The sequence below is a fragment of the Leptopilina boulardi genome, unplaced genomic scaffold (genome assembly GCF_019393585.1).
Source record: "Leptopilina boulardi isolate dan_hultmark-lab unplaced genomic scaffold, ZJU_Lbou_2.1 LbouV2_392, whole genome shotgun sequence".
In the NCBI taxonomy this organism is placed as follows: Eukaryota; Metazoa; Arthropoda; class Insecta; order Hymenoptera; family Figitidae; genus Leptopilina; species Leptopilina boulardi.
The window spans coordinates 2,110,194-2,126,072 of record NW_026137965.1 but is presented as its reverse complement, the minus strand read 5'-3'; the positions used below and the strand labels follow the sequence as shown (position 1 = coordinate 2,126,072).

At 22.2% G+C, this 15,879-nt stretch overlaps 1 protein-coding gene across 3 annotated transcripts in view; it reads left to right on the top strand.

Moving 5' to 3' along the window:
- Positions 1–15,879, top strand: part of LOC127288619 (WD repeat-containing protein 47) — a 101,053-nt gene that overhangs the window by 29,891 nt on the left and 55,283 nt on the right. For 2 of the 3 annotated variants that reach the window (XM_051316186.1, XM_051316185.1), the window contains exons 4-6: positions 966–1,308; positions 8,938–9,048; positions 9,306–9,384. In XM_051316186.1, the coding sequence (XP_051172143.1) occupies positions 966–1,308; positions 8,938–9,048; positions 9,306–9,384 (533 nt within the window). Of the gene's footprint in view, positions 1–965; positions 1,309–7,153; positions 7,261–7,895; positions 8,114–8,937; positions 9,049–9,305; positions 9,385–15,879 lie in introns of those variants that run through there. The other variant, XM_051316191.1, reaches the window with a different exon arrangement.

Below are 15,879 nucleotides of genomic sequence, written 5' to 3'. Positions count from 1 at the left end.
GGTTCTATTTTTAGAAATAATTCAATTTCAGGCGATTTTAAATTAAATTTTTTTTATCAATTCACAATCCTGAATTTTTTGTATACGAATTTTAGACAGTAATTAAATTTTTAAAAAACTATTAAAATTATTGAAAATTATTGATTTGGCTAAGAATTTTAGATAAAAATTTATAAATACTTAAATTTTCGAATAGTTCCTATTAAGATTTTTGGAAGTAATTGTATTTCAGAAGATTTAAAATTGCAATTATTTGTAAATTTGAATTTCTGAAATTTTTTATTACAAATTTTTAACAATAATTGAGTTTTTGAGAATTTTTAATAAAAAATTTTTGCAATTAATTGAAATTTCGGAGAATTATCGTTTTTGTTTAATTAATTAAATTTTCAAAGTATAGCAGTTAAATTTTTTGTTAATGATTAAAGATAGATATATATGTTTATTCATTGATATTACAATAAGTTTCGTTTCTTTTTACAGTCTTTCATTTATTAATGATTAAATTTTAAATGATTTTAAATTGAAATCAATTTTTTTTTAAATAGTAATAATTTAAATTATATTTTTGAAAATAATTGAATTTTGCAAAGAATTTAAATTGTTTTTTTATACAATGTTTGTTAAACATTTTCATTTGATCGAATTTTTATTTATCACAATTTTTTAAAACAAAATTCACGTTTGATGAATAAATTAATTGTCTGTAAGTCAGGGAAAATTATAATGAAAATTTTGTGGCAATTATGATTTTATTAATTTTATTAATAAAGATACGAGTAAATTTTATATTAATATTATCTACAATTCATTAAGTATTCAATTATTTATCAGTTAAAATTTTTCTCATTCAATTATTTTATAAATTTAATTCTATTAAAATTTTAATTGTTTGAATAAGTTCAATTCTTTTAAAATTAAATTGAATTGAATTTTAATTAATTTATTTATTTTTTTGAAAAAAGGTGTCAAGATAAATCCATCGGCGGCATCTACACCTGAACGAAGAATGCCTGGTCGAGAGTCACCTGCATTATCGACTGCAAGAAGCTCAAGGAGGGATTCCTTAACAGATAAACCAGTGGGTGTTACAACTAAAGTCACTGATGCTGCAATTAATCATCCAATATCATCTGGAGACAATTTAGAGCAAAGTTACAATGGCGATCTTTTTAAAGAATATCAAAAACAAAAGCAAAGGCTTCAAGAAACGATACAACAAAAGGAAAGGGAGAGGGATGAACTTGTTAGACAATTATCAGCACCTGTTGCTTCTCAAATTATCGACAATCGATTGCACAATGAAAAGTGAGTTTAGTTTTTAAATTTAATTTAAAAAAATAATAATGCTGATGAAATACAGAGAAATTTTTCTCATGGTTGAAAATTTAAATTTTCATACAGAATTTTCACTTCAATAATATTAATAATTCAAATTTCCATTGAATTCAATTTTAAATTTTTAATTATTTATTAATAATAATAATAATTAATAATTAATTTTTTTTCTATAAGTCGGTAATTTTTTCCGAAACTCTTCCCACGAGAGAGATGCGTTTTCATCAAGTTTTAAAGAGATGGCACCACGTGATTAGAATGTTTAAATTTTTGAGCGCGTATTTTATTTTCTGTTAATTAATTTATTAGCATGATAATTTGTAACTTGAAAGTTTCTTTTTTATTTTTTGAAAAAAAAACTATTAGGTGATAAATTTTGTAGACATTTTTTTTCACGCCAAATGGTGAAATTTCTTATTAAGGTTTTAACACTTTGTTATAAAAATAGTTGACTCGCAGTCTAGACGTAAACATACGGCACCGATGAAAATAACCCTTTCAAAACCAGCTACTAGTGAAAGAAATGAGAAATTATTTTAACCCCCTTCTTGTCGGCATTAACCTTGCGGCGCCTCTTTAAATCTTGAATGAAATATCCATTTTTGTTTTGGTCTTTCATTCTATTTTTAGTATATTCACTAAATAAATTTGAGTTTTTTGCAGAATAATTCTCAAACTTATTCAAATAAATATAAAGAATATTATTAATAAATATTAAAATAAATTATTAATAAATAATAGTATTATTATTTATTATTTATAGTCCATGCCTTTCGGCTTTGAACGAACTTCCGGTACATATAAATAAATTTAAATTATAATATAATACAAAACAAAAATTTAGAGATAAATATAAATTCAAATTCACTTTAAATAATATCAGTAAATAATATCGATAAATAATATCAATAAATAAATACAGGATTTAAATATTAGATATTTCTAATATTCATTGAATTTTTATATATTAAAATTTTTAATTTCGAATTAATTATTTTATTAATTTCTTTAAATTGTAATAACAATTTTTGAAAGTTGACAATAAATTAAATTAAATAATTAAATTAAATTATAAAGATTAAATATAAATTAAATATTTATTTTCAAATTTTTTATTTTATTTTTCTCAGATGAATTTATTATTGTAAAATATATTTTACAACTTTAGAAAATTGAAAACAATTTTAAATTGCGTATTTAAAAATGGTAAAAAAAATTGAGCAGAACATTTCTGTTCATATTCTTGGAATTTTAATTTTGCGGATAAAAAAAATGGTTATTTCACTTTCTTAAAGTGTTATTTGAGTTTGCCGCATAATTGGTAGTAAAAAAAAAAGAGGGAAAACAGTCGTATCGTAAGCATTCTTAAATGTCGCATTAATCTTAATTTACTGTTTCAACAAAAATATAGTGCGTTGTCATTTTTGATTGTGCGCAAATTACGATATGAAAAATATCAATTTTCGTTTCATGTCAAGGTTTTCAATTTCGTAAAAAAAAATTACATTCTGAACAAAGTTGTCGAAGGAAAAAAAATTTTCTTTTTTAAAATAAATATATTAGTTCTGAATTTGTAGTTGTTTTTTACAAAACTGAATTTATCTGAGAAAAATAAAATAAATTTTAAGTAAAGTACAAAAAGAAAATGGACAAATGAGAAATTTTTTTTATGTTTTTTAAATGTAATTGAGAATGAATAGAATCGAAAGTGGAATTTGGCTATAGTTCGTTGACATCCTTTGACGATATTGTTTCCGAGACCATGACCGGATGCCGGATGTATGAAGCACAGTCATGGCGAGACTGTGTTCCAAGGCTTGTGGTCGATAAAATTTGTTCGATTTTGAATACATTTTGATCGACATTGCAATCTGCAACTAAACAAATTAAAAATAACTCAAAATTAGTCAAGTAATACAAACATTTTTATTATTTTTTTTTAAACTGTTTTGCTCAATTTTTTTTATTAATATTCTTTATTCTTTGTATTTTAATAAAGCTTCATTAAATTTATCATTTTTGATTCTAATGATCAACAAGATTACAAGATACAAATAGTGAAGGATAATTTTATTATTGAAAAAGAAAAAAAAAGTTTTATTACAGAGATTTAATCTGAAATATTATAGCAACGTTACTTATTTATTATAACAGAGATAACATAAATCGTAAATAAAAAAAAAGAATATAATATATATAATAACAATCTAATTAGAAATGATGAGTATTACTAGAGTAGAAAAAAAAATAGAAATTGATTTAGTTAAACGAAGTGCAAATTTTGTCAAATATATTCTCACTGAAACGATAAATATATTTCCTTTTTGAGTTTATCGCGTGTCGGATCTTTATAATATATTTTTCTTAAAAAGAATATATTGTTTATTATTTATAAAAAAAAAATAATTTATGATAAAAATGGATTCGAAAGTAGATCAGTATATAATTATTTTTAAAGTCCATAATTACAATCACTTTCTCGCCTTTTCTCTTCTGGTATTTTTGTCTATTATTAATAGGTCATATAATGGGTAAAAATTGTTTAGAATACTATTTTTCACTACTCACTAATTAATTTTCTAAGATAATCAAAAATTTACGGATCTTTTGAAAAAAAAGTGTTCCTTATTTTTCTCGATATTGCGAATTTTATAATTGGTACTTTCAATCTTCAACTGAAGATTACTTTTTAACTATACACTAAGAAGAAATGATTTAAATAATCGGTTACTTGTCTGTTATCAATTAAATATTTTTTTTTTAATTTCTTTATTTCTCCATATGTACATTTTAATATTTATTTGTATTAAATAATTATTGAGTCAATTAAATGTTATTTGTTTCAAATACAGAAATTATTGGTTCAAATAAAGTTTATTTAATTGAAATAAAAATTATTTGGCCCAAGTAAATATTTATTTGATAATAGTCAAGTAATCGATTATTTGAATCAATTTTTTTTCAGTGTGTATAAAAATACCTTTAATGATAACATCATGGAGCGTGATTTTACTTAATAATAATTTTCAGTCAGTGGTAACATGGTAATTTTAATTAATGTTAATTAGCCTTAAGAACTATAATTTTAACAAAATTGAAGTTATCTAAACTTCTATTTAAAATAAAGTTTACTATTTGTCTGAAGTTACATGCAGAAAGTTTCCGTCGATTAAAAAAAAATAAACGGTAACTTCAATAACTTCAATCGACGGGTATTATATAGTTCTTACACAATATATAGGTCAATGTCTTTATTCAATGAAATCATATTTGATCTTGATTTTATTATGAATGAATGTCTCTGTCAAATAATAAGCGCACAAGAAGTTTATATATATACAGGAAAATATTTCAATATCGTGACTTTTTCTATATACTAACCCCATATATTCCAACAAGGAGAGAAAATAATATTATTAAATCACAAAAAAAATGGTAACAAGAAACAGTGTTAAGAAAAGTTAGGAATTTTATAATTGTTCTATTCCTGCGCACGAAATAGTTTGCGAGAAACAAAAAAAAAAGGATTACGTAACTTGTGGCATATTTTAAGTCCCTTGTGAAATTAACAATATTAAAGACACGTGGATTAAATTTTACATATATATAGTAATCGTGTATATTTTATAACATGAAAAATAACGGCTGTGTTGTGCGGTCGTCTATTTGCTATATTTTACTTCACGCCATCTGCTAGACGGTCATGTGTTCGTATACATATAAAGTATGTTTGGAAAAAAAAGTATATGTACATACACATACAAAGTTTATTATAAACATTTTTTTTTTTTTTTTTTTTTATTAAAATGTTGAATTTTTCCCCCCTCGTGAAATTTTAATTATATATCACAGGATATTGTCTTAGGATAAAAATCTTTAATTTATAGTAGGAAGACAATTAAAGAATTTTTGAATTAAATATAATTTAAATGACTCAAAAGAAAATTTTTATTATTTTTTTTTACAATTATTCCCACGACGAAATGTTTATATAAAAAAATATTATTTTATTATTATTATTATTATTATATTAAATATTTATTTTACAATAGGTAATTATTTAAAACTAATACATTTTTTCAGTATTATTTTTATTATTTTTATCGTGTATATTTTGTTTTTGAAATAGGGTAGCCACAAGTCTGGGAAAAGTCAAGGAAAAACACTTTTGTCAAGGAAATTCGGAAAATTGAACAAATTTACAGAAAAAATCAATTATATATTTCATTTATGCGTATAAAAAGTTTTAATTTCTTTTTTCTCCAGCGGAAATAGAAAAATATACAGTAGGAAAATACAATTTTGTAACTTTAAATTATTAAATTTCTAATTAGTTTAATAAATTTTGGTATTTTGGAACAGGAAAAAAGAAATAACGTTTTTTTAACATTTCCTGTTCCAAAATATCAAAATTTATTAAAATAATTGTTTATTGATTGAAACAAAACATCAATGAATATTACTAGATTTCTATTGCAATACACATTAAATTAAAATAAAGCTGAAGTACGCAATGTTTATGATAAACGATTTTTAAAGAAATAATTTTTTAAAACGAAAAAATTCTACAAGTTTTTGCCTAAAAAAATTATAAAATTTTTCATTTTAAAAAATTATTTCTTTAAAAATCGTTTATCATAAACGTTGCATATTTCAGCTTCGTAAATTAAAAAAAAAAAAAATTAAGGAAAAAATTTTTTAATATCAGGGAAATATTAAGAAAATTGAAAATTTTATTTTTGTGGCAACCCTGAAAAACTGTTTTTTAAAAATTTAATTCTTCTTCAATTTTTTGAGAATTTTGAAAATCAATTACGAAAGTGAAAAGTGGAAATGTTACTTCATTTTTCTCTATTTTTTCTTTCATAAGTTTCCTGTCATTCCTTTATTGCGATGTTTGCTCATGACTTAAGGCATATTTACTTATGTGATTCAGGGACAATTTTTTTGTTATCTTATTTTAGAGACGTTTTCTCGTTTCCTTTGACTTTTTTTTTATTTCAATTGCGCTCTCATTTATACATAGAGACAGAAGTAGTTGAAACGAAGCAGTAAAATTAAAAAAAAAATGAAGAATAAAGTTATAAATATAAAAAAATTAGAAAAATTAAATTTATATAAATTTAATTTAATATAAATATATAAATTAAATATAAAATGAAATAACCAGTGAAGTTAACTAATTCGCAAATTATATTAGTTAATTAAATAAATAAATTCAATTATTAAAATAAAATTGAATAAAAATTACCGATGTAAATTTAGATTATCATTGATTGAAATTTACTCGGGAAGGAAAAAATAGGAAATTAATTTAAATCAATCACACTTGACTATATAATTATCAAATTAAATAAGTCAAATGATTATCATTTGTCAAAAAAAAAAAAAAAAAAAAAAAAAATGAGGCAATTGAAATGAAAATTAAAAAAAGGGGTGAAATTATCCAATTGTTATTACGATTCATGGAAAATGACATGCAATAATAAATATAATAAATATCATTTAGTTATTTTCTCTAATTGAATTCAGGAGAAATTTTCATTTCATAATTATCAGTTGATTGCTCATTGAGAAGTATGTGTTCAGTGATAGTTTTATACAATTCTTAGAGCGCAAATCAAAAGCGCGATTTAAAGGAATAACCCGCGGGACTTAGTTAAAACACAAACACAAAGTCATGGGAAACATGTGTGCTTATGATTTACACATATACACATTTATCATACTCGAGTGCACTCACACACACACTTGTATCGGGACACAACGCATGCTGTGTTACAAGCGAGGGCTGCTCAGTGCTCTCAGATAGTCTACAGCGTACTTACAGGACGGTAGTGTTGTTTAAATACAGTTGCATTTATACTTTTTCTTTGTATATTGTTAAAAGAAAAATAAATAACGAGTTTTTTTTTCGGCGACGTAAGAAACAAATTTTTGTTTGTAATTTTCATAAATTATAAAATTGATAGAAACAATTTTTTGTTAGTGGAATTTTAAACGTCAACTGATTTTGGTCCATTTTTTACAATCAAAGAGGATTTTTTAAAACAATAAAATTTTATAAAAAAACATTGCAGGATAAATAAATTATAAAAATTATTATATTGTGAAAGTTAAAATATAATATAAAGTCGGGAAAATATTCTTAAAATACATTTTTAATAATAATTTTTGCTAATACAAAAAAAAATATTCTTGAAAAATGTTGAAAATGTTTTAATGAGAATAAAATGCAGTTTTTTTTTAAATAGTGAAAATTTTTAAATTTATTTGTTTTTCTACTCTGAATCAGTTCACAAAAATTGTGAAATAAAAAATCAATTTTGATATAGGTAAAAAAATCAGTCAATAAATCAGTGTGAATCTTGTTATAATAATTATTAATAAAAATTATTTAATTATTAATTTAATCGTTAATAATTATTAATAATAGTTATTTAATTATTAATTTAATAGTTAATAATTAGTTGAATTAAATTAAATATAAAATAAAGCTTAAAAAAATCGAATCTCTGAAAAATTAATGGACCGAAATTATTGAATATCATCCACAGATTTTAGAATGTTTTTCGAAAATAGTTGATGTGTGATATAAAAGTGAGTGATCAAAGTTGATAACAATGTTGTATCATAAGCCAACGACTCCACGTTTTCGTATCGCGGAACGTGTCAGTGTGTCTGTGAATAATCGACCGGTTTACATGAAACAGAACAATCACAGTAGCACATGCAGTCTAAGGAGTTCCGGCAATACACCGCCTTGCGTTAACCGGTAAATGTTATAACTCACACAATTCAGAGAAAAATTATTATTCGAACAAATTTTTACTCAATTTATTTTTTTTTTCTTTCAAACCAAAATTTACGATTAATTTAAATAAAAATAAAATTTTTATAAAACTGAATTCCGAAATTATTGATATTTTGGATAAAAATAATTTTTTTGGATTTATGCGAATCAAATAGTAAATAATATTTTGACGATTTATTGCGATTGACGGTCACATGTGTTTTTACAAGAAACAAATTTTTAAAGATTATAGGTAATTCGCTTAATTATATAGATGTTCGCTTAATGATTTTGTGTGTTATATGCACTTGGATCATAACGGAAAATTTATACATATTCTTATAACCTGCTTCGTCTTGCGTGAAACATTAATGTCCATAATTCGCGATTTATACAAGAGGAACCGTCATTTTTACCAAATGAACTCTTGAGAAAAATTCAATTTTTCCTGTCTGAATTTATGAGAATTTTTTTATCAAAATCATTTTTTTTTCATTATAATGATTATAGTTTAGCAGAGATGTAAAATAATTATTTTCTTTTGTCTCATTTTTGTTAGACAATATTTAATTGAAAAAAAAAAATTTCAATCTTTGTGTTGGAAATTTTACTGCTTTAGTGTATATATATTATGAAAAAGACGACATTTACATGCGTAAATATGCTTTTGAAATGATTTGTTTTCTTCTTTACTTTTTTTTTTGAAGGAAAGTACCGGTTTGAAAAAGTTGTGAAACATTATTCCCAGCTGACGTTTTTCCTTTATGTACTCAACCTAAAATTATTGTACTTGCTTTCTATTGCAGCATAAAACAACCCCTAGGAAATAAAGGACCATCACCTGTGCATACCGGCACGCCAGCTAGATCCGGTATTCAGTCACCCAAACCAACAATCAATGGATCAGACTCAGTCACGTAAGTTTGTATATATATATATATATGTTTTGTTTAAAAAATAAATAGAAAATTATATAGAATTTACTAGGTTTTCCTCTCGATTTTTTTTAGTAATTTAAAAAATTAATTTTTCAATTTTTAATAAAAAAAAATTTTTATTTAATTTTTTTAAAATTATTATATTAATGTAAAAGTTTATGAATAGACTTATTAATAGAAATAAATAATAATTATTATTGTTAATTAATAATTAAAATATTAATTTTTAATTACAGGAAGCAGAATTCAACATCATCAAACATATACGACTCAAGAATTTCAGAAGGGAACTACGACATCGTGAAACCAGTTAAGGTAGGAAATTTTCCATTTAGTAAAAAAAATTCCACAAGAATATAAAATTATTTTTTTTAAATTCTGATTTTCTATTTTTTCGCTTTACATTAATTTAAATTGACAATTGATTTTTTTTTTTGAATTTTTAAGATTTTTTCAAAAATATCGAATAAAATCGAAATGAAATTGCAGAATAGAAAATCAAGGTTAAAAAAAAAAGTAATGCCCTCAAGGAGCTTGTACATACAATTTAAATATAAATCTATATATACATGACACGGCTTCTTTAAAACTTAAATACTATAATTGGCCGCAGCAATTAGATCGATGAATAATTGCGGTCGAGATTTTTCTGAATTAATTAAGACCTTGCATACAAAAAAAAATATTGTGCAATCGGTTTATAATCTTCTTAAGAACAAAAAACAAAAGGTCATGTGACACAAAAAAAAATTTTTATGCTTTTTTTACACAATTTTTTTACAATGGAAAATTCTTGTTTTATTTCTATGATAAAAGAAAGAAATTTTACTATAGAGAAAAGAGAAAAAAAAAATCAAAGTAGAGAAAAAAAATTGTACAAAAAAAAATTATTTGCAATCTTCTTCCTGAAGAGAGAGAGAAAGAGAGATTCTCATTTTCGAAAAGAATCGTAGGCTTCATTCATACAGATTAGAAATACACAAGTCCCCAAGGGCTAACGCGTAATTATTGTACTGTATGAGGAGATTCATAAGGACGTGTAAAGAGAGTGGCACGATTCGCAATGACTTAACTGTTCTGAAAAGGATTGAGAACAACTTCACTTTTCTACCAAGTCTCATTTTGTTTTTGTTTTTTTATTATTATTAATTAGTACAAATCTCAAAATAGTAAAACGTAACAATTAAGTTTCTCTTGAGGTGATTTATTTGAAAAAAAACATGGCTTAATCAGTTTTTATTTTTTTATAATTTGCTGATTCAACAACATTTTCTGATTGTGGTAGTTTTTAATTATTTTTTATTCGGCTTTAATTTCAATACAATTTAATTGAATAATTGAAATTATCTTCAATATTAATTAAAAACATTTTCAAATATTTAATAAAACAAAATCAAAATATATATTTTCAAATAAAATAATTGAAATGACAGACATAAAAATTTTATTTAATTTTTATTATTATTATTATTTATTTGGTTTCATATGTATTTTGGCCTTTTACATTTCCCATACATAAATGGTTTTCTCGATTTTTTATAAAATTATCTTAAATTAACGTAAAACTAAATTTTAAATTTAGTTTTAAGTTAATTAAAAATTAAAATTAAAATTTTTTTTATTATTATTAATTAGTTAATGAAGTTACAAATTAATTTATTAATTTATTGAATCCGTAAAATCTAAAAAATAATTTAAATTAAATAAAATTTAAAAAAATATTAAATTAAAATTAATTTAAAAAATAATGGAATTTTTTTAAATAGTCTTGACGTAATAATTAATAGTGTACCCTATAATTGTGGTTCGATTATAGCTAAACGTCGATGTGCAAATTTTCAATAATTGTGCTCTTGTCCTTGAAACTAACAATTATAATTCAATTACAAGATGATTGTCGGCATTTTGAAATGTTTGCGTATGATGTTTGAATTTTAAAAAGAGATATTAACTCTTAACTATATTGTCTTTATTTGCTTATAATAGAAGATTCAATCAGGAAACTTTGAATTAAAAATAATAATATAACTTCTTTATATTTTTATCTTTAAATAAAAAATAAAAAATAAACTTTATTTTCATAATATAAAAGAATCATTGCCGCAAGTCTACAAAAAATACAAGTCTTTTTGTGTTTATGAAAATATAAAACTTTTTTTTTTTGTCAACTACTGGTGGTTACAACCAAAGAAATATTTGATTTGAATCAAATAAAAATATGTTTATCTTAGAGCCTAATAACTTTTATTTTAAATAGAGACATTTATATAAGAACAAATGAAATTTTATTTCGAGCAAAAATATATCTTATTTAAACTAAATAAAATTTATTTAAACCAAATAGAATTTACTTGAACGGAATAAAATTTATGTACATCAAATAAAATTTACTTGAACCAAATAAAATTTATTTAAACCAAATAAAATTTACTTGCACCAAATAAAATTTATTTAAATCAAACAAAAATTTACTGGAACGTAATAAAATTTATTTAAATCAAATAAAATTTACTTAAACCAAATAAAATTTATTTAAACCAAATATTTATTTGGCTCTGAGACAAATATATATCTTTTCTCTGGGTGTAGAAACTATTGTTTAATGAAGTCAAGAACCGTGTCTTAATTGAAATAATTGATACAATTAGTGTGACAAATTAAAAAAAATTATTATTATCTTTAGAAATTATATCCCATGTGATTTTTTTTGTTACTAATATTCTGGACAAAAAATGATTAAATTTTCCTCAATTTATTATAATTAAAAAAATTCTCATATCATGGTAAATCCGTAATATAATACATTTTTCATGTTTACTTGATTTTTTGTTTTGAATTTGAAATGCAATTTTTTACGCGTTAAAAAAACAGTTGAAAAAAATGTGAAAAGAAATATGTTCACAACAATTAGCAAATTTTTTTTTTTTTTTTGTAAAATAAAACGATAAAAGCAGAACGACACTCGGCATATTGTGTTACAATGGATAATAGCGTCACCGGATTTGCATTTCAGGGGCATTTGTGTATATCCTGAGTGACGGAAATGCCTGGCAATAGATTATTTACAACAATAATAGTGATAAACTGTAAAAATTTAAATTTTAAATTGCCTTTTTGAAAATTTCATTCATCAAAAGTCTTTTGTCAATCGAAAATTGCTTCTTTTTAAAAAAACTTTTTATGATACTTTTATTTGTTTCTATTTAATTTCGCAAATTTTATTTTATTTTATTTTTATTTGTTTCTATTTAATTTAGCAAATTTTATTTATTTATTAAAAATTATTTTAATTTGTTTTTTTATTTAATTTAGTAAATTTTATTTTTTCTAAATTCATTTAGTATTTTGTTTTATTTTTATTTAATTTTTAAATTTATTTTGTTTTGTACTTAATTTTTATTTTTTTTAAAATTTATTTTAAGTTAAAAACATTTTTCGATTGAAATATTTTTGCGGTTTTTTTTATTTTTTTGTTTCTTTATTTCTGCTTACAATAGATTTCAGCTGATTTTAGTAATGTTTGATGATCGTGTCGATGAATCAACTAGTAATTTTAGTTTAACCTCAATACCAGTTGCCATAAAATTGCGAGGAATATCCATATCGCGACTGTAAATGACACTTGATGTTTTTTTTTTTCTTCTTTTTGTACAAATTACGATAAACATTTATCTAATAAGTATTTCAATAGTCTTTTCTTCTTAAATCATTATAAAATTGTTCAAGTGCTATTGACATAATTTCCTCGTTTTGGATATATAGAGTTGACTTTGTTTGTAATTCATTCGATTATCGATTTTTTTTTCTGGGACATATCAATTACGTCATATTCATTAAATTGGAAATTAAGATCACTCATTTTTAATTAACAGTCATTAAAAGATTTATACTGAAAAAAAATTTGATTCAAATAATTAACTTGACTATTATCAAATAAATATTTATTTTTATTAAATAATCATTTCAGTCAATTAAGTGGTATTTGTTTCAAATACAGTTGCAAAAAAAAATCTGACCTTTTTTTCGCTTTTCTTCTAGTAATTCTATGCCTCGCAAAAATCAATAATAGTACATTGTTATGTAATAAGCCTTGCTTTTTTCTTCTGTGACTATCGAAAAGTTGTTTAATATTCAAATTTTGATTGCTAATTGAGAAAACGATTTGTGTCAACTCTGAAGAGTACTTGTAGCGATCTGTGTGGGTTTAAAGCTCTTTCTCATCTCATTAATAGGATCAATACTTTAGTTATAGCGATATACCACTCAAAAATAAATTATGATAATTTTTTTGTAATTAATACACGAAACGAAAGTTTTCTGTATAAAAAAATTGAAACTTAAATAAAGTTTACAGTGAAAAAAAATGTATTTGATTCAAATACACGATTACTTGACTATTATCAAATAAATATTTACTTGAACCAAACACTGAGAAAAAAGGTTTGAGCTGACAACCAAATATTTCATTCAATATATGTGCAACTAAAATTTTTTGGTTGACACAACTAAACTTTAGTTGACAACAACCAAAGTTTGTTTCAGACGACTAAATAAGAAAATGAAAAAGAATTTGGTAGTCTCAACCAAACTTTGGTTGATGTCAACTAAAGTTTAGTTGTGTCAACCAAAAAATTTTAGTTGCACATATATTAAATGAAATATTTGGTTGTCAGCTCAAACCTTTTTTCTCAGTGAATAATTTTTATTTGAATTAAATAAATTGTATTTGAGCAAATAATTTCTGTATTTGAAACAAATACGATTTAATTGAGTCAAATAATAATTATTGGAAATAAATAAATATTTTTATTTGATAATATTCAAGTAATCGAGTATTTGAATAAAATAAATTTTTTTTTCAGTCTAATAATTTATTTTTATTTTGAATTAAATAATTAAATAATTATAATAAACTAGCAAAATTAAACGAGCGCAAGCGCGCCAAATTGAGTATTTAATTGTTTGTTATAAAGAAATTAAAGATTAATATTATCAAAAATAATTTAATTTATTAGAATATTATTACATATTAAATGATAATAATGAAAATTATATGTTTACAGGCCTCGGATTATATGACTTTTTCCGATATTTTTCAAAAATACGACTTTTAAATGTAAATCTTCTTCAGATCTTCTTCAATTCAATTATTTAACAAATTTAAACTAAAATGATTCTTCACTAAATTAATTATTTTTAATAATTTTAATTAAATACATCACAAATTCAATTATATCAAAATTATTTTTCAATTAAAATTTTTATGAAATTTAACAATTGTTGATAATTTAAAAAAAAAATATCACAATAAAATTGAATTATTTTTTAAAAATTTCAATTCAAAATAAACTAAAATTCAATTATTACCCGAAATTTTAATTCAAAATCAATTAAAAATCCAATAATTATCCAAAATTTTCAATTTAAAATTTAATTATTTACCAAGTGTTCAATTAAAAATGAATTATAAAATTCAATTATTTTCTAAAATTTCTATTCAAAATTAATTATCCAAATTTTTAATCAAAAATGAACTTAAATTAAATTATTATCCAAAATTTCAATTAAAATTCAATTATTTCCCAAAATTTTCAATTCAAAATGAACTGAAATTCAATTATTTTCCAAATTTAAAATCAAATAAAATTTCATTATTCTCAAAAATTTGAATTCAAAATTAATTGAATTTTCAATAATTTGAATTTAAAAGCATCTAAAATTTAATTATTTCTAAAATTATCCATCGAAATTTTTTTTGTTGAAATTTAATAATTTCAATTATAACTGTAAGGAAATTCAATTATTTTTAACTATTTTAATAATATTCTTTGAAATTTCTACTATCTGAAACCATTTTTTAATTAAAAATAATTTTCAAATTATTGTATTTTGTCCGCATTTTCTAATAAATTTTTAGTGAAATCATTTAAAATTTTAATTACTAAACACTTAAAGTTTCAATTAATTTCAAAAATCTCAATTTTAAATCTTTGAAAATTCAATTAAATTTAAAAAAAGTTTTCCAAAAATTGTTTGATAAATTATTTTTAGTTCTGTAAAATTTAATAATTGTTTGAAAATTAACAATATCTTTTGAAATTTAATTATTTCTAAAAATTTCAACATTTAACTCTTCCAAAGGATTATTATTAAAAAAAATTTTTATTTAAAAATCTGTAAAATATTTTTGATAAAATAAAAAACAAATCCACTTTTTTTGGAATATAAATCGACTGAAACGACTTTTTGTGTCTTTAAGTTGATTCGAGGCCTGTGTTTTTATAATTAATATTTAATAGGTATTCGTTGGCCCCTGGTATAATCAATATACAACTTTAAAAAAAATTTCGTTGGTAAACGTTGTGTACTTCAGCTTCGTGAATTGAATTTTCGAATTTGGAATTTTAAAGAAACTTATTCCGAAATTTGGAAACACAATTATACAACTTTGGCAAAAATGAGAAAAAGAATTGTCAAAATTTAACACGTCATAAGATTACTATTGAAAAAAACACGTGAAATCAGAAAAGGCGCCAACTTCAAGTTAGGACAGAAGGACAGACCAATCATTTTATTATTATATAATTATGACAATTTTTTGCAATTAATAATATACAAAAAACAAAAGCTTTCTGCATTTTAAAAAATTGAAACTCAAAAAGTTTAATAATAATTTGTTTTTAATTATAAACAATGGTTGTTGAAATTTTTTTAATACTTTCTTTGGAAGGAGGAGGAATTAAATTTAATTCTTTCTTTTCAATATATTTTTGAAAAACAAAACTGATTTCTAAAATCGTTTTTCTCGGA